The sequence below is a fragment of the Bombina bombina genome, chromosome 4, assembly GCF_027579735.1.
Source record: "Bombina bombina isolate aBomBom1 chromosome 4, aBomBom1.pri, whole genome shotgun sequence".
NCBI classification, from domain to species: domain Eukaryota; kingdom Metazoa; phylum Chordata; class Amphibia; order Anura; family Bombinatoridae; genus Bombina; species Bombina bombina.
Genome location: NC_069502.1, coordinates 885,284,897 through 885,307,047, shown reverse-complemented (window position 1 = coordinate 885,307,047; position 22,151 = coordinate 885,284,897). Strand labels below are relative to the sequence as shown.

At 36.7% G+C, this 22,151-nt stretch overlaps 1 protein-coding gene across 1 annotated transcript in view; it reads left to right on the top strand.

Annotated features, from left to right (window-relative positions):
- Window positions 1-899: 899 nt before the first annotated feature.
- RAB32 (RAB32, member RAS oncogene family) overlaps window positions 900-22,151 on the top strand; it is a 122,470-nt gene continuing 101,218 nt past the window's right edge. Inside the window, exon 1 of the mRNA XM_053711790.1 lies at window positions 900-1,434. Coding sequence (XP_053567765.1) covers window positions 1,191-1,434 — 244 coding nt within the window. The 5' untranslated portion in view covers window positions 900-1,190. The remainder of the gene's footprint in view (window positions 1,435-22,151) is intronic.

Genomic DNA, 22,151 nt, shown 5'->3' with positions numbered 1-22,151 from the left:
GGATATGTTATATACAGTATAGGGTGCCCTGTATGTGATGCTGGATATGTTATATACAGTATAGGTTGTTTTTTCGGGGAGGGGGGGGGGGGGGGGCAGGGGGGGGACCAGGGGGGGGCAGGGGGAGGCGGTCCAGAAGTGGGGGGGGCAGCCCGGGGGGGAGGGCATCCCTGAATGACAGTTTGGATATGTGGTCACCCTAACTCCTGAGCTCTTATGAGCCTACCTAGTGTTATTCTCCAATAAAAGATACCAAGAGAATAAAGCAAATTTGATAACAGAAGTAAATTGGAAAGTTGTTTAAAATTGCATGCTCTATCTGAATCATGAAAGTTTAATTTTGACTTTACTGTCCCTTTAAACCCAGCTTTTCTCTTTCATGATTCCATCTAGATAGAGCAAGCAACTTTCTAATTTACTCATATTATCAATTTTTCTATGTATCTTTTTTTTTAAGCAGGAATGTAAGCTTAGGAGCTGTCCCATTTTGTATTCAGCAACTGGGTAACGCTTGCTGATTAGTGGCTAAATTAAAGAAAAAATGTAAGTTTAATAACCCTTTTAAAACAATTTGACAAACACTTCATGGCAAATGTCTACAATTTTTTTCACCAAAAAAATATGTTTCTTTCTTATGAACTGAAGTTTTTCTCAACTAGATCATCACAAAGGCATTTTTATTTTTCAGAACATTATACACTGTATTTTAACATGAATGACTATAATCTTGTAAAAACGAGTTTAATCTATTTACACTATAATTGTATTCATCTGTATTAAAACAGTTGGATTACAGAAAGTCAACAAAACAAAAAAAAAAGATTACTACTTATTCCCTAACCACCCTCCCATCTGTCACCTCCCCTTCTCTTACAGCAAGCTCTGTTCTTATAGTAAAGTGGAGGCCGTTTCCTGTCCTGTGACTTGTAATCAGGTGGTTGGTGCTGAGTGGGGAGGGGAGAATCTGCAGGCAAAGAAAACCAGGAAAAAGTTACACTGAAATATTCAGTATTATTGCGTGTTGTGTTCACCTTTATAGATCACAATAAAGTGGGTAACAATTTAGAAGTATCTCAGTTAAAGAGAAAGGGAGTGTGCTGCTTGTGAATATTTTGCTGCTGCTGTGAAGCAGACAAGTTCAGTGGCGCACAGAGGAGTAGGGTTCTGCTGCCTCTTACTACTGAGTCTGTATGGCTGGGGAAGGGGTGAGTAGCGAGCCAGGAGGGCACCCAGTGGTTCCTGAGCGCAGGGAGTACCTTTTTAAGGTGCTTGTGATCGGGGAGCTTGGGGTTGGAAAAACCAGTATCATTAAGCGTTATGTACATCAGCTATTCTCTCAGCACTATAGAGCCACGATAGGTGTGGATTTTGCTCTCAAAGTAATTAACTGGGATGGCAAGACCCTGGTCCGACTGCAGCTGTGGGATATTGCAGGTAAGCATATTGATATGTGTATATACCACCTTTATACAGTACATCATTTGAATTGATTTCATAACTGTGTAACAGGATGGGCTTGATGGGTATTATGAAATATGAATGCAATTTTGAAAATGTACTCCTACTTTAAAGCTTGAGGCTAAAGCAAATGCAACAACATATATATTAAATATTTAGCAATTTATGCTAATGTAATAGAAAGCTTGTTTAAACCAGTTGTTACATGGTAACGTAATAACCATGAAACTTTCTGCTAACTAGTGTTACCTACTAATGTGTTCAGACAACTTTGACATAAAGTATATTAAATTAGGTCAGTGATTCTCCATCAATGTGTCAGGCAAAACGATTATGTCACAACCATCAACTAAAGGTGTCACACACACCATTTGGACATTAATGTCAAATTTTAAAAGAGAAGTAGGACATTTTTAATCTGACTTGACACATTTGTTTTTTTAACACATGCATGTGTTTGCCCAGATGTTTCTGGTTTTACTTATTGCAGTTATTGTGTTGGTCTTGCCATGCTTGTGACCAACAGGGCATACAGGCCATATAGGTAATATGCATGCTCAAAAGTACTCTCAAATGCTTGGTAAAATGTAACAGCTTTATGGCATTTTCATTTTTTAATTTATATTTATTTGTATTCATTAAAGGGACAATAGTCATCCATTATTTATTTTTTTCTTGCATCAAAAAGAGGCTATTTTTTTTTTAAAACATTAGATGTTGTCTTTCATTTGTTTTGTCTATTAGTGAGCAATTTGTTTTAAAGGTCCAGTTGTATGATATGCACTTTCTTTTAGCATCTAAAATTGTAGCAGTAATGATAGCAGCATGACAATTGTTTGAAACTTTTTTTTTATAGCTCATCTAAGCAAAATTTCAGGGTTACTACCCCCTTTAAAAGGTAGGAGGCCTAAAATGTTGCTCACATGAGCTGATTTCACAAATTAATGTGCTGCCTCCATTTATTACGGCTATTACAGGCCATTTGGGAAGTAGGCGCCACATGTTTTCATATGAATGACGGGCCGCGTGTTGTTACACACACAGTATGTTGCTCTCTATTCTGTTTTATCAAAATAAATGGTGTTTACTTTTTTTCTCTCTCAGTATTCTTAACATGTTTAATTAGTGCTTTTTCATATGGATGAAAGAAATGTTTTGAGTTTACCGTCCCTTTTTAAAGTGCCATGGAGTGAAGCAAATGGCTATTTCAACAGAGCATGTAAATTATGAAACTCTGCAGTCTGTTGTAAAATGTTGTAAACACATAGTTAAAGTACAGATTGGGGTTCTGCATAAGACTGCTGGTTTCTAAGCGGAAACTTTCAGCAGCAGTTGTTGCACAAATTACAGCATGTAATGTTTCTCCTATAATGTCTCTTTATAAATTTTTTTTTTTTTAATTCTAATTATTTTTTTGTGTCTTTGGGATATCAAAAATAATCAGGTGAATTTTAAGTTATTCCAGACAAAAGGGTGTTGTATAAATGTATGGGTGCTTTTAACAATTAATAGATTTTCATTTATTTTTAATCATCTTATCGAGTGCTTGTGATGGTAAGCACGGTACCATGTACGGTTGTGGGGCCATTAAAAAGGGCCATGATTCTGATAGGGCAGTGCAAATATTAAACAACATTCCTAATTTTTCTTTGTGCGCTTAGGTTGAAAGCTAAACCTAGGTTGGCAATCATATGCGAATTTCTAAGTCCTTGTAGCCCACCCTTTTTACAACAGTTTGTAAGTCACAATGGCTACTTATAGCATGACCATACAACACCTAAAGGGCATTGGAAATGGTTCATAATCTTTATAAAGAAGACATTAAACACTATTATGTATGGTAGGAATGAGTCAAATTATGAGATCATGAAAATCTCCAAAAATATAAGGAGCTTTTTAAACAAACTTCCTATAACCAGATTATTATGGAACATTCTGATATACAGATGGATTCAGATAAACAAATACAGATGTTTTGGTTTTTTTTTCTTTCAGAAATTCTCTCTGTACATTAAAAAAACTAACTAAAGATATTCAAAAACAAATTATTGTTCCTTTTTGTTAAATTAGAATATATTATTAAAGGGACATGACACCCAAAATGTTTTTTTTTTTTTTTTTTTAATATTTATTTATAACCAGTAGTGTAAATTACAAGCAAGAATATGTCATAACATCAAACAACAGTATGTTACTTGTTTTGCGCCACGCAGGGCCATTGATACAGTTTTATGAAAAAAGAGACAAAATATGTCAGAACAATATTTTCTTGTTATGCACCGCACGGGGCCAGTAATAAGAATTTAAACAAAAATAGAGTACATGTTAGAACAAAAAAGAAACATTTCGAATTATTTAACATTCTTATACTCTTAATTGTTCCTAAAAGCCCTACAATCTTTATAGACACTACTGTTTTTATAACATTTTTACCATACACCCACACACAACACCACACGCATACCCCCTATACACACACAAAAAAAAACCATTTTCCTGGCTTAATTGGCTCCTTCCCTGACCTCTCCCCACTGGTAAGGTAACCTCTCCTCTGCTATCAGGGTTAAAGGGCCACTAAACCCAAAATCTTTATTTCATGATTCAGATAGAGAATACAAATTTAAACAACATTACAATTTACTTCTATTATTTATTTTGCTTCATGTTTTAGATATCCTTAGGCTTCTATGTGCAACAACCAATCAGCAGCTACTGAGCATATCTAGATATGCTTCTCAGCAAAGAATATCAAGATAATAAAACAAATTAGATAATATAAGTAAATTAGAAAGATGTTTAAAATTGCATTCTCTTTCTGAATCATGAAAGAAAAAATGTGGGTTTCATGGCCCTTTAAGAAGGGTACTAGATTTTTTAAAGGGGAAATAAATTGCCTTTGTTTATCTAGTGGCCATTGCAAAAGTACCTTTAACCATTTGTTAAAATACTTCCTGAGCTTTGTCTCCTTTTTTAAATTATAGTCGTAGAGTTCTACTCTCATCTGGAAATACATTAGCTTAATAAATTCCCCTAACACAGGGGCTCTTCTTCCTATCCAGTTCCTAGCTATTAGATTTCGAGCTGCCATTATACCAGTATTAACTAGTTGACTCTCACCTGGTTCTAAACGACCTTGGTACAAAAAAAAGATTATAGATGGGGTAAGTTCAATCCGTGACCCCATATATTTGTTTAACCAATAATTTACCTTTGCCCAAAATTGTCTAATTTTGGGACATAGCCATAAACAATGCAATAGGTCTGCTCTCCCTGTACTACACTTATAGCAAGAAATATTCAAATCTGCACTAGCCCATTTATTTAACCTATCTGGTGTTAAATAATAATTGTTAATGATTCTCCAATGCGTCTCCCTCCAACTAATTACCGTCGTCGCTGAGATACTTAAACTAATGCTTTTCCCTACCTCTTCTTCCTGGACATTAGGGACAGAAACCCAAAATGTTTAATGATTCTGATAGAGAATACAATTTTTAAACAACTTTCCAATTTACTTCTAAAATTTAATTTGCTTCCTTCTCTTGTTATTCTTTGCTTAAAGGTTTATCTAGGCAAGTTCAGGATCAGCAAAGAACCTAGGTTCTAGCTGCTGATTGGTGACTGCATATATGTGCTGATTGTCATTGGCTCACCCATGTTTTCAGTTAGAAACCTTTAGTGCATTGCTGCTCCTTCAACAAAGCATAGCAAGAGAATGAAACAATTAGATAATAGAAGTAAATGAGACAATTGTTTAAAATTGTATTCTCTATCTGAAACATGAAATATGTTTTTTGGGTTTCATGTCCCTTTAAAGCTAAGAATAAATGTGAATGACTATTATAGGCTTAAAAGGAACGATGTGTGTGTGTATTTTTTTTTTACTCCTATAGAAAATGGTATGTTGGAGAATAATATTTGTGTGTTATTTAGATAGTGGGTTAACCTTTTCCCGACGTTAGGACATTCCATGCTGTCCTAACTGCGCTGGGCTTTAGCGCCATTAGGGCAGGATGAAACGTACAAGTCATTTGACTGTACCAACGGCGCTTACTGAATGGTATCAGGTCAATTGGGGCGTGCCTAGCGTTGTAGACTCCCCCTGACCTGATCCTATTATGCACGATCGCGGGATTTCAATTTTGTTTACATCGGACCATTGATCCGATGTAGACAAATTAAGACCTTTTTCTGTCCAGCTGTTGTCTTCACCAGGAGCTTAGTTCAGGTTGCTAACTGCTATTCACTTCTTTTTTGTTAATTTATTACTGTATGTAGCATTATTTAAGTTATGATTAATTTTTTTTTTTTACTGCACATCAGGATGTTTCACATTGGCTAAACATATGCAAAGAAGAGGGGGGGGGGGTAGTGGGTGTGGTTTGGGCGGGATCAAAAGTGGCGATTAACATTTTGGGCTGGGTAGTAGCTTAGGGCGTGATATTTTCAGCCCTGTGTATACTATGTATAGTAAAAACTTTGCAGTGTACATTCATTAATTATTTTGCTGTAAAGTGATTTGAGTTGTGTTTTTTTTTTTTTAATTTTTTTTTTTTTATTAGGCCATGCTTTCCTTGAGAGTAGACGGGAATTCAGAATTTTGCTGTATGAACAAATGCCAAACATTGCCATGGGTAGCAGCATTCGGCTCTTTTCGGAGCTAAATTAATTCTTGTAAAACGGCAACACACAAAGATCTGTGCAAACCCAGATCTTTGTGTGTTGCTCTTTCAAAGAAATAAATCCGAGTTTGAAGAGAGGCGAATGCCGCTACCAACGGCCATATTCTGCATTCGTTCATATAATGAAATTCTGAATTCACATGTCTAGAAGAGAGGACTAAAGCAAATTTTGCAACCTAGGTTTCTTTCAAATTGCTTAGAGAAATGTAAACAATTGGTTCTTACAATAATATTTTATTCAAACCAATAGTTCATAAAAAAGCAATGTTAGTAGCATTAATATGCTACTTGTGTATAGGGCTTGACAAAACCCAGGAGCCAGGGAGCCACTGGCTCATAGACGTTTACCCCTGGCTCCTATCTTTTTGGGTTATTCCCCATATATCTACAGTATATGCAAATACACAGTCTGTCTCCTTTGTATTCTTACTGGCTCCTACATTTTAAAAAGATTGTTTACTTCTGCAGAAAGAGCAGAAGTTAAAGGGCCAGTCAACGTTTTTTTTCTTTTTCTTTTCTGCCATTCTCCCCTAGAGAGTAGACATTTTGCATTCAGAATTTTGTTGTATGAATGAATGCAGAGTATGGCCCTTGGGTAGCACATTCACCTCTTTCTCGGAGCCTTATTTATTTTTTGAAAGTGCAATACAAAAATCTGTTCCAATCCAGATCTAGGGAGGCTAATAAGCAGCAGAGCACTACTGGGGTTTTAGCTGCTGATTGGTGGCTGCACATATATGCCTCTTGTAATTGGCTCACCCAATTTGTTCAGTTAGCTCCCAGTAGTGCATTACTACTCCTTCAACAAAGTATAACAAGAGAACTAAGCAAATTTGATACTAGAAGTAAATTGGAAAGTTATTTAAAATTGTACGCTCTATCTGAATCTTGGGGGAAAAAAAATAGTTTTGCGTTTCATGGTGCTTTTTAAGCGGCGCACTCAGAGACTGAGCCGCACCAGCACAATAGTGCAGACGATTTGGAGCCAGCGTTTGTCTTTTGTTAGGCAGAACTGCTTGTCACTCATTTAAATAGCAAAAAAAAAAAAAAAGCAGATGCAAGAGACGGATGGGGTACCGTTATTACAGGACTTTTGAAGATAAAATATATGCTTAAAATGCAGATTTGACCTCTAGTTATGGAGTTTTTATAGATATGTGTGGTAAATGTATTTCATTTCTTAGAACTTTTTAGTAATGTTTACTATTCCTTTTTAAAGTTTTAACTGAAGCTAACAGGAAATGTGAGTGTGTGTGTGTGTGTGTGTGTGTGTATGTGTATATATATATATATATATATATGTGTATATATATGTATATATACACACGAGTCCTAGGCTTCTAGTTAACACTGGTTGATAGTGTCCACTGCCACAGAATAAAAGTTGGTTTATTCAGCATAGGAATATACTTAAAAAAAAAAAAAAAAAAGCACTTGTTTGAATATATAGGCAAAAAAATACATCAAAGGGATATGTTACAGCATTTATCACACTAATCTTTGCATGTAACTGTGTAACCCCTGAAAAGGGGTTAAACACATAATTAAAGTCAGCTTTACAGCAGCAATGCATAACTGGGAGCTAGCTGAACACATCTGGTGAGCCAATGACAATAGTCAAATGCGTTAAACCATTACTCTCCACTCTAGCTAGCTCCCACTAGTGCATGGCTCGACAAATACACTAGCCAGGGAGCCGCTGTCTTCTAGAATTTTACCCCTGGCGGCTCCTAACTTTTTTGGGTTATTCTCCACTGGGTTACAATACCACTGTCTGGCTCCTAAAAGTATGTGTGGCTCCTAAATATTCTTACTGGCTCCTAAATTTTATGTTTAAATCTTTTTATTAATTTTGAAAATAAATAAGAGGAAATGATTACAACAGAAGTCTTGTCATCTCTACAAGAACATAAATAGATAACAATGGGTTGACATATACCTCTGACATCTTAATTACCTGGGTTACTTAAAGTTTGTATGAATCAGTACATAACTTATGGTAACTACATAACATCCGCTCCATAAATTTTGTAATATCTTAACTCCGATCATTTGTCGGATTGAGCTTCCAGAGTCTTTGATGAGGTATCCAATGATAAACACATCATGTCTCCTTCTTCGACTGGAGTGGTTCAAACTATAAGTGTATTCATGTCATCCCACCAGAACCTAAGTTCAAGACCATATAGCAGTAAATTTATCTAAATGAAAAAAAAAAAAAATAAAGAATGGGAAAAGAAAAAAAAAGAGAAAGATAAGAAGTGTAAGTGAACCCACTAATATCTGACCACAAAGCTATTTAGATAGTTCATTAACTAGTTAGGTCAAGAAAAGTAAAACAGATAAAGTAGGGCGCCCGGGCTCTTCCCCCCCCCCCCCCAACAATACAGCTATTGGGTTTTTGTCTTCAGAAGACCCTATTCAGACCTATCTATTTAAAGTTCCATTAAGTGTCCAGTAAAACCATACTTTCTCAAATTGGGCTTGTGTGTCTAGGATTTTAGAGGCAGATTCATACATGCGGTAGGTCAAAGCTATTTTGTTCCTCACTTCCTCCCAAGGGGGAGCATTAGTTTTCCAATATTTTGCAATACTCATTCTGGTGACCGTACATGTAATCTTAATGAATGTGTTTATATGCTTATTAAATCGGAGAATAGGTTCATTTAATAAAGCCTGCGATGGAGTTAATTGGATCTGATCTTCTTGGATCAAGCCAAGAAAGGAGGATAAATGAGCCCATGTAGGCTGTATAATGGTGCAGTCCTACCACATGTGCCGATATGAACCTATTTCCCCACACTCTCTGTAGCAAAATCTATTATTGGCAAGGGACATATGGTGGGTTTTAATCGGGGTTAAATACCATCTGTATATAGTTTTGATTGTATTCTCCCTCAGATCTGCGCTTAAAAGGCCAGAACAAGCTGATTGAAATAATTCATCCCATTCTTTTTTGTCTTTATTTAATTTAGGTCTTCCTCCCATTGTAAAAGTATGGTGGGTTTAGTTGAATTGTTTAACGATTGGATCTCTAGATCTGGCTCCTAAATTTTAAACAGATTTGTCAACCCCTGTATTAGTGCATTGCTATTGCTGAGTATATACATGCATCCTTTTCAACAAAGGATACTATGAAAAAAAAGTACATTTGATAATATAACTGAATTTAAATGACATAGGCCATTTGGCATGTTTGCTCAATATTGCTTTAACTGTAAATATCTCATTAAAGGGACAGTCAAGTGCAAAAAAAACTTGCATGTTTTAAATAAGGCATGCGATTTTAAACAACTTCCCAATTTACTTTTATCACCAATTTTGCTTTGTTCTCTTGGTATTCTTAGTTGAAAGCTAAAACTAGGAGGTTCATATGCTAATTTCTTAGACCTTGAAGACTGCCTCTAATCTGAATACATTTTGACCACTAGAGGGCATTAGTTCACATGTTTCATATAGACAACATTGAGCTCATGCACGTAAAGTGACCTAGGACTGAGCACTGATTGGCTAAACTGCATGTCTCTCAAAAGAACTGAAATAAGGGGGCAGTCAGCAAAAGCTTAGATACAAGATAATTACAGAGGTAAAACGTGTATTATTATAACTGTGTTGGTTATGCAAAACTGGGGAATGGGTAATAAAGGGATTATCTTTCTTTTTAAGCAACAACAATTCTGGTGTTGACTGTCCCTTTAAGTGCACACAAACATATTATACACAATTTTTTTACCAGACAAACAGGTCTTTACTTGTAAGGGGAGATAAAAAAACAAATTAGTGTAGCATAATATAAATACCTTGAAATAGATTAATTAATTATATTTGATTTTAGGAATACCCCATATGTCTTAGGCTTTTGTAATATTTGGTCTGCATTTGCTATAAATTACTTAAAGATGGAATTATTGGTTTAACGCTAAAAATTGCTATGTTTGGACTGTAAGCTATATAGCTTCACAAAAGTATATTTTTATGGAATTTAGACACCTCAGGGTATATACTGAATTATTTTGACACTTTAGATTTAACCCTTTTATCACCAAGGGCAGAAAATAAAATTCTTTGGGTAAAAACACACAAACGTTATTAAAATAAAATAGGGCTTGTCATTTTTGACATGTGGTCACTGAGTGTCTGTCACAGTGATCACATGACCATGGGGCACTTTTTTTGGCATCACTGGACTGCCCAGCATGGTAGTATCTAGGCTTCATTTTTAGTATATAATCCCTGTGACTGACTGTCACAATGGTTGTATATACAGTAAGAGTGATATTTCACTGTTAAAATACTGTTGCTGGATAGCCTCACATGCAGGCACCAGCAACAACATGAGATACACGCTAATTGCATCTCATGTAATGGAAGCACCCCACTAACAGGCATCCGATCACAGGGACACCATGTCCCTGCAATCGCTAGCCTATGGTGGCCTCCATTATGCTATTTCTGCAATGCCTCACTCGTGAGGCATGCAGTCATAGAACAGCCTTATATGGAGAAGCCAATCTGGGCTTTAGTCAGCAGACTACGAGGCTAACCACAGTCATAACATTTTTATAAAATGTATTTATTTATCAGTTAAAGCAAAATAAGGACAGATATCTTGCATAGTAAGCCTTCAGAAGTCAGAAATGTTGCATTTCAAGTTATGAGTATTTTGAAATTGTTAATTTTTAGAGCTAAAAAGGGGACAAAATAAAAAATATATATTACAAAGTAGTGTCATTATGCAAAACATTTTATATAAAAATCTCAAGAGGTTTACGGTCTCCTTTAAGGACATAACTATAGACGATGTACCCTGTACGGCATTAAGGGGTTAAAAGTGTGTTAAAGGGACAGTCTACACCAGAATATTGTTTTAAAAGATAGATAATCCCTTTATTACCCATTATCTAGTTTTACATAGCCAACATAGTTATATTAATACACTTTTACCTCTTTGATTATCTTGTATCTAAGCCTCTGCAAACTGCCCCCTTATTTCAGTTCTTTTGACAGACTTGCATTGTAGCCAATCATTGCTGGCCCCTAGCAACTCCACGTGCGTGTGCACAGTTATCTATATGAAACACATGAACTAACATCCTCTAGTGGTGAAAAACTGTCAAAATACCCTGAGCTAAGAGGGGGCCTTCAAGGGCTTAGACCAGAGCTTTCCAAACTTTTCATCTTGGTGACACACTTTTTAGACCTACATCATTTCGTGACTCAGTAAATCAGTTGTACTAGCAAAAAGGAGGTTAAACTAACTTGTTTTAAGAGATACAGACACATACATAAATTATATAATAAGTGAATGTATTTACAAGTAACAGTATGTATGTGCAAGAATTAATTTTTTTTTTTTATAATAACTACACCAATAGCTACTTGCGATTTTAATGGGATGTATGAGGTTGATGGGATGAACACAATTTCTGAATATTTGGTGGAATATTAGATAAAGAACACATTTCATCATCAAGCATTTTTAAGCTTCCACTTCCTATCCATATATCAAGAGCAGGAGCAGCAATGCACTACTGGGAGTTAGCTGCAACCCCCCCCCCCCCCCACTGACTTCAGCTCAGCGTTTAAGCTGCCGCCCACAGAGCTCTGTGAGTCCGATTGACTACTGCCCACACTGCAAACACACTGCTGTCCCACTCACTCTCTACACATGCAGTCACGAGCCAATTAAGGAGACTACACCTGCAGTCAGGAGCCAATGTGCCGCCAAAGCCACCAATTGGAATAGTTTCAGTTCCCACTGAGCTGCGCCAATAGGTTAAGATGATCTGTGACCCCCTAGGTATCAATCACGTGTCAAACATGAGATATGTGTAGCAGGCAGGCGGAAAGTCAGAAACCCAAAATTTTTTTTACAAAAAATTAAATTTAAAAAAATTTGTGCTGAAGCAGGGACACACCTACACACTGCTGCCGACACACTAGTGTGTCCCGACACGCAGTTTGGAAAGCACTGGCTTGGACATTAGCATATAACCTCCTAGATTTAGCTTTCAACTAAGAATACCAAGAGAACAAAGCAAAATTGGTGATAGAAGTAAATTGGAAAATTGTTTAAAATTACATGCCCTATCTGAATAATGAAAGTTTTGATTTGGACTAGACTGTCCCTTTAAAATGAAATGCTCTGCCTGAATCATGTTTTTTTATTTTGATTTTCATATCCCTTTTATTCCAAAAATAATGCTAAAAAAAAAAAAAGTTATGATTGTTCTGTTTCACTTCCATATAACTAATAATCCTGTTTTGATAGTTATTGCTTTCTCCTAACAATCTCGTTTCGGAAACTGCAACAATTTACTATCTGCTAGTAATAAAAAGTTTTGATCCATAAATACAGATACACCAATACTGGGTGTTTGTTAGAAAGCTATAAATCTACTACAGTCAAAGTATTGCTATTTCTGGGCCATGTGAATTTCAGAAATGTGGTCTCTGTTTCAGACTTTGGTGAAAGGTTAACATGGGTTACTTTAATAGGAAACTCAAGCTACAGCAAATAAAATGTAACTGTGGTTGTAAAAATCTCTAAATATGTAACGAAAGGGACATTAAATATAGAAACATAGAATTTAACGGTAGATAAGAACCAAAAAGCCCATAAAGTCTACCCATAAAACCATGCAATATACAATGTTTTATTATATGTAATGAAACACTTTTCAGTATACTTTCATTATTTTGTTTCTGAAAATTGTGCAGTGTTCTCCCCAGGACCTATTTAACCCCTTTGCTACCATGAATTTAAGAGAAAAAATTGCCTGAAGTACCAGAGAATTTTTGGCATGTTTGCTATTACTCCGTTTACACAGAAATAGAGCCTTTTTTTATTTACCCATGAAAACCCATGGGTATAAAAAGAGATTTCAGTGGTTGACAGTTTTAATTAGCTATGTATTCTCAGAATTAAGAAATTATTGCAAAATTGCCAAAAAAATAAATTAAAGCAAAGCTTGACATAACACAAAAACCTGTAGTTTTCAGACAAAAAAAAACAACGGAATTTTCATCGACTTCCTCTGATTCAGCTAAGACCAAACGTGTGTGTGTGTGTGTGTGTATATATATATTATGTTTAATCATTTTAAGGTCTTTATCTGTAACTATGTCTAAAATAGTGCAATGTGGTAACTCATTTGGTATAGCCGAAAGGCCTAGATTTTCTAAATTGAACCCCAAGACTATGTAAACTAGACAACCGAAGGTATTGATCTAGGCCCATTTTATTATTTTTCATGCTAACTCATTCACAGCCAAATGCCATCCATATAAAAAAAATATAAAACATATTTTGTTAACTTTTTCACAAACTTTGGGTTTAAAGCAAAAATTATTTACACACAGCTAATACAGTCAGAAGTCAAATGGTTGTAAAAGTTTATTTAGGATCCCCTATGCTCAGAAATGGCAGACATGCATGGCTTTGTCATTGATTTTTTGTAATTAGAAGGCTGCTAATTGCTGTGCACCACACCTCTGAAATTCCCGGCATTGAAGGGTTTAATCAGTTAGCTGTTAAGGGTAAAATGTATTGTAGTACAGAAATTACTCTCCCACTTGTCACCATCATCTTCCACCACCACCAGCTAGTCTGCCACTATGCAGTTAGGGGTTTTGTTTGTATTAAATATTTATTTTCTGTAGTTTAGGGATCCCTCAGAAATAGCTCACTTGCCTCCCTGACTGCACCACCATATTTGTTATTGGCACTATGCCAGTTTGCAGTCTGGAGGGGTGGGTTTGTGGTCTTTGTTTTTTTTAATTATTATTTATTTATTCTGTAGTGTAGTGATCCCCACCTCTCCTCTAATTGTTCCATTTTCTGTAGTGAAGGGACTCATCCCTCTCTCTTCCCTACCAAAAATGTTTCAGTAGTGTAGGGAATCCTCCCCTCCCCCCTCCATTAATGGACTGCCCACCCGCCTCCCTCTTTCTGTCTCAAACCTCCCACTGTCTGTGTCACTTTTCTTATCAACAGTTTGCTTTTATATGGTAAGGGTGCATGACCAGGGCTCCTTTACTATATTAAGGCACATGCCTTCTGCCCACAGGTGCAGTCTCTGCTGTCAAAGCTGACAGCGGTGACCACAGCATGCGCCAAAGTGTTGAACATAGGTGCTAGGTCAACATAGTAAACTGGGCAAAGTACTGTGTGACATAGTACCTACCTCCATTTGGCTTAAGGGTTAAAGGGCACATCACCCAGCTAAAATATAAGCCTATATTAAAGGGAAATGAAAACCAAAAATGAAATTGTGATTCAGACAGAGCATATACTTTTTACTTATCAAATTTGCTTCTTTCCCTTGATGGTCTTTGCTGAAGACGCACCTAGGTAGGTTTTTGGAGAACTACATGGCAGGAAATGGTGGTGCCATCTAATGCTCTTGCAAAACTGCTGCCATATAGAACTCCAGTCTTGTGCACGCTCCTGAGCTTACCTCTCTGCTTATCAACATAAGATAGCAAGAGAAAAAAGAAAATTTGTTAATAGAAATAAATAAAAAATTTAAATTGTTTTATGTCCCTTAAAGCTAAAATGATATACTGTTAATTTTGTTTCAATGTCGGTTGCACAAATGTATTGTTAAATCAATTTGTGTTAAATTATGCAATTCATTTACGCTTTTAATAGCTTAAAGGACAACTAAGCACAGTAGAATAGCATAATCAATAAATGCATAATGAAGAGACAATGGAAAAGCAATTAGTTTGACATTTCAAAGTAATAGTAGATTTTTTTTTTCCCTGACAAATGTTAGTTGTATTTTACTTCCTTATGCATCATGTGACAGCCATCAGCCAATCACAGAATGCATATACACATTTTCTGTGAATCCTGCACATGCTCAGTAGGAGCTGATGCCTCAAACTGCATATAAAAAGATTTGTGCACATTTTGATAATGGAAGTGAATTAAAGACTTACTGCTTTATTCTACACCGTCATTGGATGCACACTATAGTGACCTAATTGGCTTCAGCCCATTGCTTTATGAGCACTTAAACTTTACACTTGTTTTTCAATATTTAACCAATGTAATTTAAAAAAGAAAAACATCTGCCTATTATTCCCTACCTAGCATCTATTTAGTGTTAACCCCTTCAGGACAGGGGCAAGTGGACAAGATTGGAACAAAGTTCTGAAATAAACATACCGGAAAAATGGAAGTCACATGACTCCAATGCCGCTAATTAGATCCTGCGATACTGTCTATGTTGCCAGACATGTCTCCCAGTCGGATCTTAAAGGGACACTGAATCCAAATTTTTTCTTTCATGATTCAGATTTTAAGCAACTTTCTAATATACTAATTTTATCAATTTTTCTTCGTTCTCTTGCTATCTTTATTTGAAGAAGGCATCTATGCAAAGGAGACGGCAAATTGTTGGTTCAGAACCATGGACAGCACTTGTTTATTGGTGCTGTCCAATCAGCAAGGACAACCCAGGTTGTTCACCAAAAATGGGCCGGCATCTAAACTCACATTCTTGCTTTTCAAATAAACATACCAAGAGAATGAAGAAAAATTGATAATAGAAGTAAATTAGAAAGTTGCTTAAAATTGCATGCTCTATCTGAATCACAAAATAAAAAATTTGGATTCAGTGTCCCTTTAAGTTTACTGATCGAGGAGGGGAGCAGGGTGCTAAAAACGTAGGGCATTCCATGCAGGGGTGTATGCTTAGGAGCCGGACCACTTTTGGAGCACATTTGCAAGAGCACTAGATTTCAGCACTATTTCCTGTCATGTAGTGCTCCAGATGCCTACCTAGTTATCTCTTTAAGCAAAATATCACAAGAACAAAGAAAATTGTTTTTCTTTCATGATTCAGACAGAGCATGACATTTTAAGCAACTTTCTAATTTACTTCAATTGTCAATTTTTCTTCTTTCTCTTGCTATCTTTTTTTAAAAGCAGGAATGTATATCTTAGCAGCCAGCCCATTTTAGGTTCAGCACCATGGATAGCGCTTGCTTATTGGAGGCTTACATTTACCCACCAATAAGCAAGCATAACCCAGGTTCTCAACCAAAAATGGACCAGTTCCTACTGTTTTTTAAATAAAGATAGCAAGAGAACAAAGAAAAATTGATAATGAGAGCAAATTAGAAAGTTGCTTAAAATGGCATGCTCTATCTGAATCATAAAAGAAAATAATGTGGGTTTAGTGTCCCTTTACTTAGACATTCTTGGCATCTAATTTCTTAAAGGGATATTGAAGGGACAGTCTACTCCAGAATTTGTGTTGTTTAAAAAGATAGATAAACCCTTTATTACCCATTCCCCAGTTTTGCATAACCAACACAGTTATATTTATATGTTTTACCTTTTATCTAAGCCTCTGCAGACTGCCTCCTTATTTCCAGTTCTTTTGACAGACTTGATTTTAGCCAATCAGTGCCGTCTCATAAGTAACTCCATGGGGGTGAGCAAAATGTTATCTATACGCACACATGAACTAACGCCCTCTAGCTGTCAAATGCATTGAGATGAGAGGCGGCCTTTAAGAGCTTAGAAATTGGCATATGAGCCTACCTAGGTTTAGCTTTCAACTAAGAATACCAAGAGAACAAAGCAATTTTGATAATAAAAGTAAATTGGAAAGTTGTTTAAAAGTACCCGTCCTATCTTAATCATGAAAGTTTAATTTTGACTGCACTGTCCCTTTTTAAAACAATGTTAAACATACTGCATCTTAGCAATGAAGCACTGTATTGCAGAAGTTCTGTTTACAACATAAATATTTAACTCACAGTTTTGGTAGCAAACTTTGTGTGGGTTTGCATATCCAGATACACCAACTAAAAACCAGCTTGATTTGTTTACCTGACACCCTTCACTGCCACCAAAGATGAGATCTAAATAACATAATTTATGTAAGAACTTACCTGATAAATTCATTTCTTTCATATTAGCAAGAGTCCATGAGCTAGTGACGTATGGGATATACATTCCTACCAGGAGGGGCAAAGTTTCCCAAACCTCAAAATGCCTATAAATACACCCCTCACCACACCCACAAATCAGTTTAACGAATAGCCAAGAAGTGGGGTGATAAGAAAAAAGTGCGAAAGCATATAAAATAAGGAATTGGAATAATTGTGCTTTATACAAAAAAATCATAACCACCACAAAAAGGGTGGGCCTCATGGACTCTTGCTAATATGAAAGAAATGAATTTATCAGGTAAGTTCTTACATAAATTATGTTTTCTTTCATGTAATTAGCAAGAGTCCATGAGCTAGTGACGTATGGGATAATGACTACCCAAGATGTGGATCTGTCCACGCAAGAGTCACTAGAGAGGGAGGGATAAAATAAAGACAGCCAATTCCTGCTGAAAATAATCCACACCCAAAATAAAGTTTAATGAAAAACATAAGCAGAAGATTCAAACTGAAACCGCTACCTGAAGTACTTTTCTACCAAAAACTGCTTCAGAAGAAGAAAATACATCAAAATGGTAGAATTTAGTAAAAGTATGCAAAGAGGACCAAGTTGCTGCTTTGCAAATCTGATCAACCGAAGCTTCATTCCTAAACGCCCAGGAAGTAGAAACTGACCTAGTAGAATGAGCTGTAATCCTTTGAGGCGGAGTTTTACCAGACTCAACATAGGCATGATGAATTAAAGATTTCAACCAAGATGCCAAAGAAATGGCAGAAGCTTTCTGGCCTTTTCTAGAACCGGAAAAGATAACAAATAGACTAGAAGTCTTTCGGAAAGACTTAGTAGCTTCAACATAATATTTCAAAGCTCTAACAACATCCAAAGAATGCAGCGATTTCTCCTTAGAATTCTTAGGATTAGGACATAATGAAGGAACCACAATTTCTCTACTAATGTTGTTGGAATTCACAACCTTAGGTAAAAATTCAAAAGAAGTTCGCAACACCGCCTTATCCTGATGAAAAATCAGAAAAGGAGACTCACAAGAAAGAGCAGATAATTCAGAGACTCTTCTGGCAGAAGAGATCGCCAAAAGGAACAAAACTTTCCAAGAAAGTAATTTAATGTCCAATGAATGCATAGGTTCAAACGGAGGAGCTTGAAGAGCCCCCAGAACCAAATTCAAACTCCAAGGAGGAGAAATTGACTTAATGACAGGTTTTATACGAACCAAAGCTTGTACAAAACAATGAATATCAGGAAGATTAGCAATCTTTCTGTGAAAAAGAACAGAAAGAGCAGAGATTTGTCCTTTCAAGGAACTTGCAGACAAACCTTTATCTAAACCATCCTGAAGAAACTGTAAAATTCTCGGAATTCTAAAAGAATGCCAAGAAAAATGATGAGAAAGACACCAAGAAATATAAGTCTTCCAGACTCTATAATATATCTCTCTAGATACAGATTTATGAGCCTGTAACATAGTATTAATCACAGAGTCAGAGAAACCTCTTTGACCAAGAATCAAGCGTTCAATCTCCATACCTTTAAATTTAAGGATTTGAGATCCTGATGGAAAAAAGGACCTTGCGACAGAAGGTCTGGTCTGAACGGAAGAGTCCACGGTTGGCAAGAGGCCATCCGGACAAGATCCGCATGCCAAAACCTGTGAGGCCATGCCGGAGCTACCAGCAGAACAAACGAGCATTCCTTCAGAATCTTGGAGATTACTCTTGGAAGAAGAACTAGAGGCGGAAAGATATAGGCAGGATGATACTTCCAAGGAAGTGATAATGCATCCACTGCCTCTGCCTGAGGATCCCGGGATCTGGACAGATACCTGGGAAGTTTCTTGTTTAGATGAGACGCCATCAGATCTATTTCTGGAAGTTCCCACATTTGAACAAATACCTCTGGGTGAAGAGACCATTCGCCCGGATGCAACGTTTGGCGACTGAGATAATCCGCTTCCCAATTGTCTATACCTGGGATATGAACCGCAGAGATTAGACAGGAGCTGGATTCCGCCCAAACCAGAATTCGAGATACTTCTTTCATAGCCAGAGGACTGTGAGTCCCTCCTTGATGAATGATGTATGCCACAGTTGTGACATTGTCTGTCTGAAAACAAATGAACGATTCTCTCTTCAGAAGAGGCCAAGACTGAAGAGCTCTGAAAATTGCACGGAGTTCCAAAATATTGATCGGTAATCTCACCTCCTGAGATTCCCAAACTCCTTGTGCCGTCAGAGATCCCCACACAGCTCCCCAACCTGTAAGACTTGCATCTGTTGAAATTACAGTCCAGGTCGGAAGAACAAAAGAAGCCCCCTGAATTAAACGATGGTGATCTGTCCACCACGTCAGAGAGTGTCGTATAATCGGTTTTAAAGATATTAATTGAGATATCTTTGTGTAATCCCTGCACCATTGATTCAGCATACAGAGCTGAAGAGGTCGCATGTGAAAACGAGCAAAGGGGATCGCGTCCGATGCAGCAGTCATAAGACCTAGAATTTCCATGCATAAGGCTACCGAAGGGAATGATTGTGACTGAAGGTTTCGACAAGCTGAAATCAATTTTAGACGTCTCTTGTCTGTCAAAGACAGAGTCATGGACACTGAATCTATCTGGAAACCCAGAAAGGTTACCCTTGTCTGAGAAATCAATGAACTTTTTAGTGAACTGATCCTCCAACCATGATCTTGAAGAAACAACACAAGTCGATTCGTATGAGATTCTGCTAAATGTAAAGACTGAGCAAGTACCAAGATATCGTCCAAATAAGGAAATACCACAATACCCTGTTCTCTGATTACAGACAGAAGGGCACCGAGAACCTTTTTAAAAATTCTTGGGGCTGTAGCTAGGCCAAACGGCAGAGCCACAAACTGGTAATGCTTGTCCAGGAAAGAGAATCTCAGGAACTGATAGTGATCTGGATGAATCGGAATATGTAGATATGCATCCTGTAAATCTATCGTGGACATATAATGCCCTTGCTGAACAAAAGGCAAGATAGTCCTTACAGTTACCATTTTGAATGTTGGTATCCTTACATAACGATTCAATATTTTTAGATCCAGAACTGGTCTGAAGGAATTCTCCTTCTTTGGTACAATGAAGAGATTCGAATAAAACCCCAGCCCCTGTTCCAGAACTGGAACTGGTATAATTACTCCAGCCAACTCTAGATCTGAAACACATTTCAGAAATGCTTGAGCTTTCACTGGATTTACTGGGACACGGGAAAGAAAAAATCTCTTTGCAGGAGGTCTTATCTTGACTCTGTACCCTTCTGAAACAATGTTCTGAATCCAAAGATTGTGAACAGAATTGATCCAAATTTCTTTGAAAAAACATAACCTGCCCCCTACCAGCTGAGCTGGAATGAGGGCCGCACCTTCATGTGGACTTAGAAGCTGGCTTTGCTTTTCTAGAAGGCTTGGATTTATTCCAGACTGGAGATGGTTTCCAAACTGAAACTGCTCCTGAGGAAGAAGGATCAGGCTTTTGTTCTTTGTTGAAACGAAAGGAACGAAAACGATTATTAGCCCTGTTTTTACCCTTAGATCTTTTATCCTGTGGTAAAAAAGTTCCTTTCCCACCAGTAACAGTTGAGATAATAGAATCCAACGGAGAACCAAATAATTTGTTACCCTGGAAAGAAAGGGAAAGTAGAGTTGATTTAGAAGACATATCAGCATTCCAAGTTTTAAGCCATAAAGCTCTTCTAGCTAAAATAGCTAGAGACATAAACATGACATCAACTCTGATAATATCAAAAATGGCATCACAGATAAAATTATTAGCATGTTGCAGAAGAATAATAATATTATGAGAATCATGATCTGTTACTTGTTGCGCTAAAGTTTCCAACCAAAAAGTTGAAGCTGCAGCAACATCAGCCAATGATATAGCAGGTCTAAGAAGATTACCTGAACACAGACAAGCTTTTCTTAGAAAGGATTCAATTTTCCTATCTAAAGGATCCTTAAACGAAGTACCATCTGACGTAGGAATAGTAGTACGTTTAGCAAGGGTAGAAATAGCCCCATCAACTTTAGGGATTTTGTCCCAAAATTCTAATCTATCAGATGGCACAGGATATAATTGCTTAAAACGTTTAGAAGGAGTAAATGAATTACCCAAATTATTCCATTCTCTGGAAATTACTTCAGAAATAGCACCAGGAACAGGAAAAACTTCTGGAATAACCACAGGAGATTTAAAGACCTTATCTAAACGTTTAGATTTAGTATCAAGAGGACCAGAATCCTCAATTTCTAAAGCAATTAGTACTTCTTTAAGCAAAGAACGAATAAATTCCATTTTAAATAAATATGAAGATTTATCAGCATCAACCTCTGAGACAGAATCCTCTGAACCAGAAGAGTCATTAGAATCAGAATGATGATGTTCATTTAAAAATTCATCTGTATAAAGAGAAGTTTTAAAAGATTTTTTATGTTTACTAGAAGGAGGAATAACAGACATAGCCTTCTTAATGGATTCAGAAACAAAATCTCTTATGTTATCAGGAACACTCTGAACATTAGATGTTGAAGGAACTGCAACAGGTAATGGTACATTACTAAAGGAAATATTATCTGCATTAACAAGTTTGTCATGACAATTAGTACAAACAACAGCTACCAAAAGTTTACAGCAGATACACTTAGCTTTGGTAGTTCCAGCACCAGACAGCGATTTTACTGAAGTATCTTCTGACTCGGATGCAACTTGAGACATCTTGCAATATGTAAGAGAAAAAAACAACATATAAAGCAAAATTTATCAAATTCCTTAAATGACAGTTTCAGGAATGGGAAAAAATGCCAAGGAACAAGCTTCTAGCAACCAGAAGCAATGAAAAATGAGACTTAAATAATGTGGAGACAAAAGCGACGCCCATATTTTTTTTTTTTAGCGCCAAATAAGACGCCCACATTATTTGGCGCCTAAATGCTTTTGGCGCCAAAAATGACGCCACATCCGGAACGCCGACATTTTTGGCGCAAAAGAACGTCAAAAACGACGCAACTTCCGGCGACACGTATGACGCCGGAAACAGAAAAGATTTTTTGCGCCAAAAAAG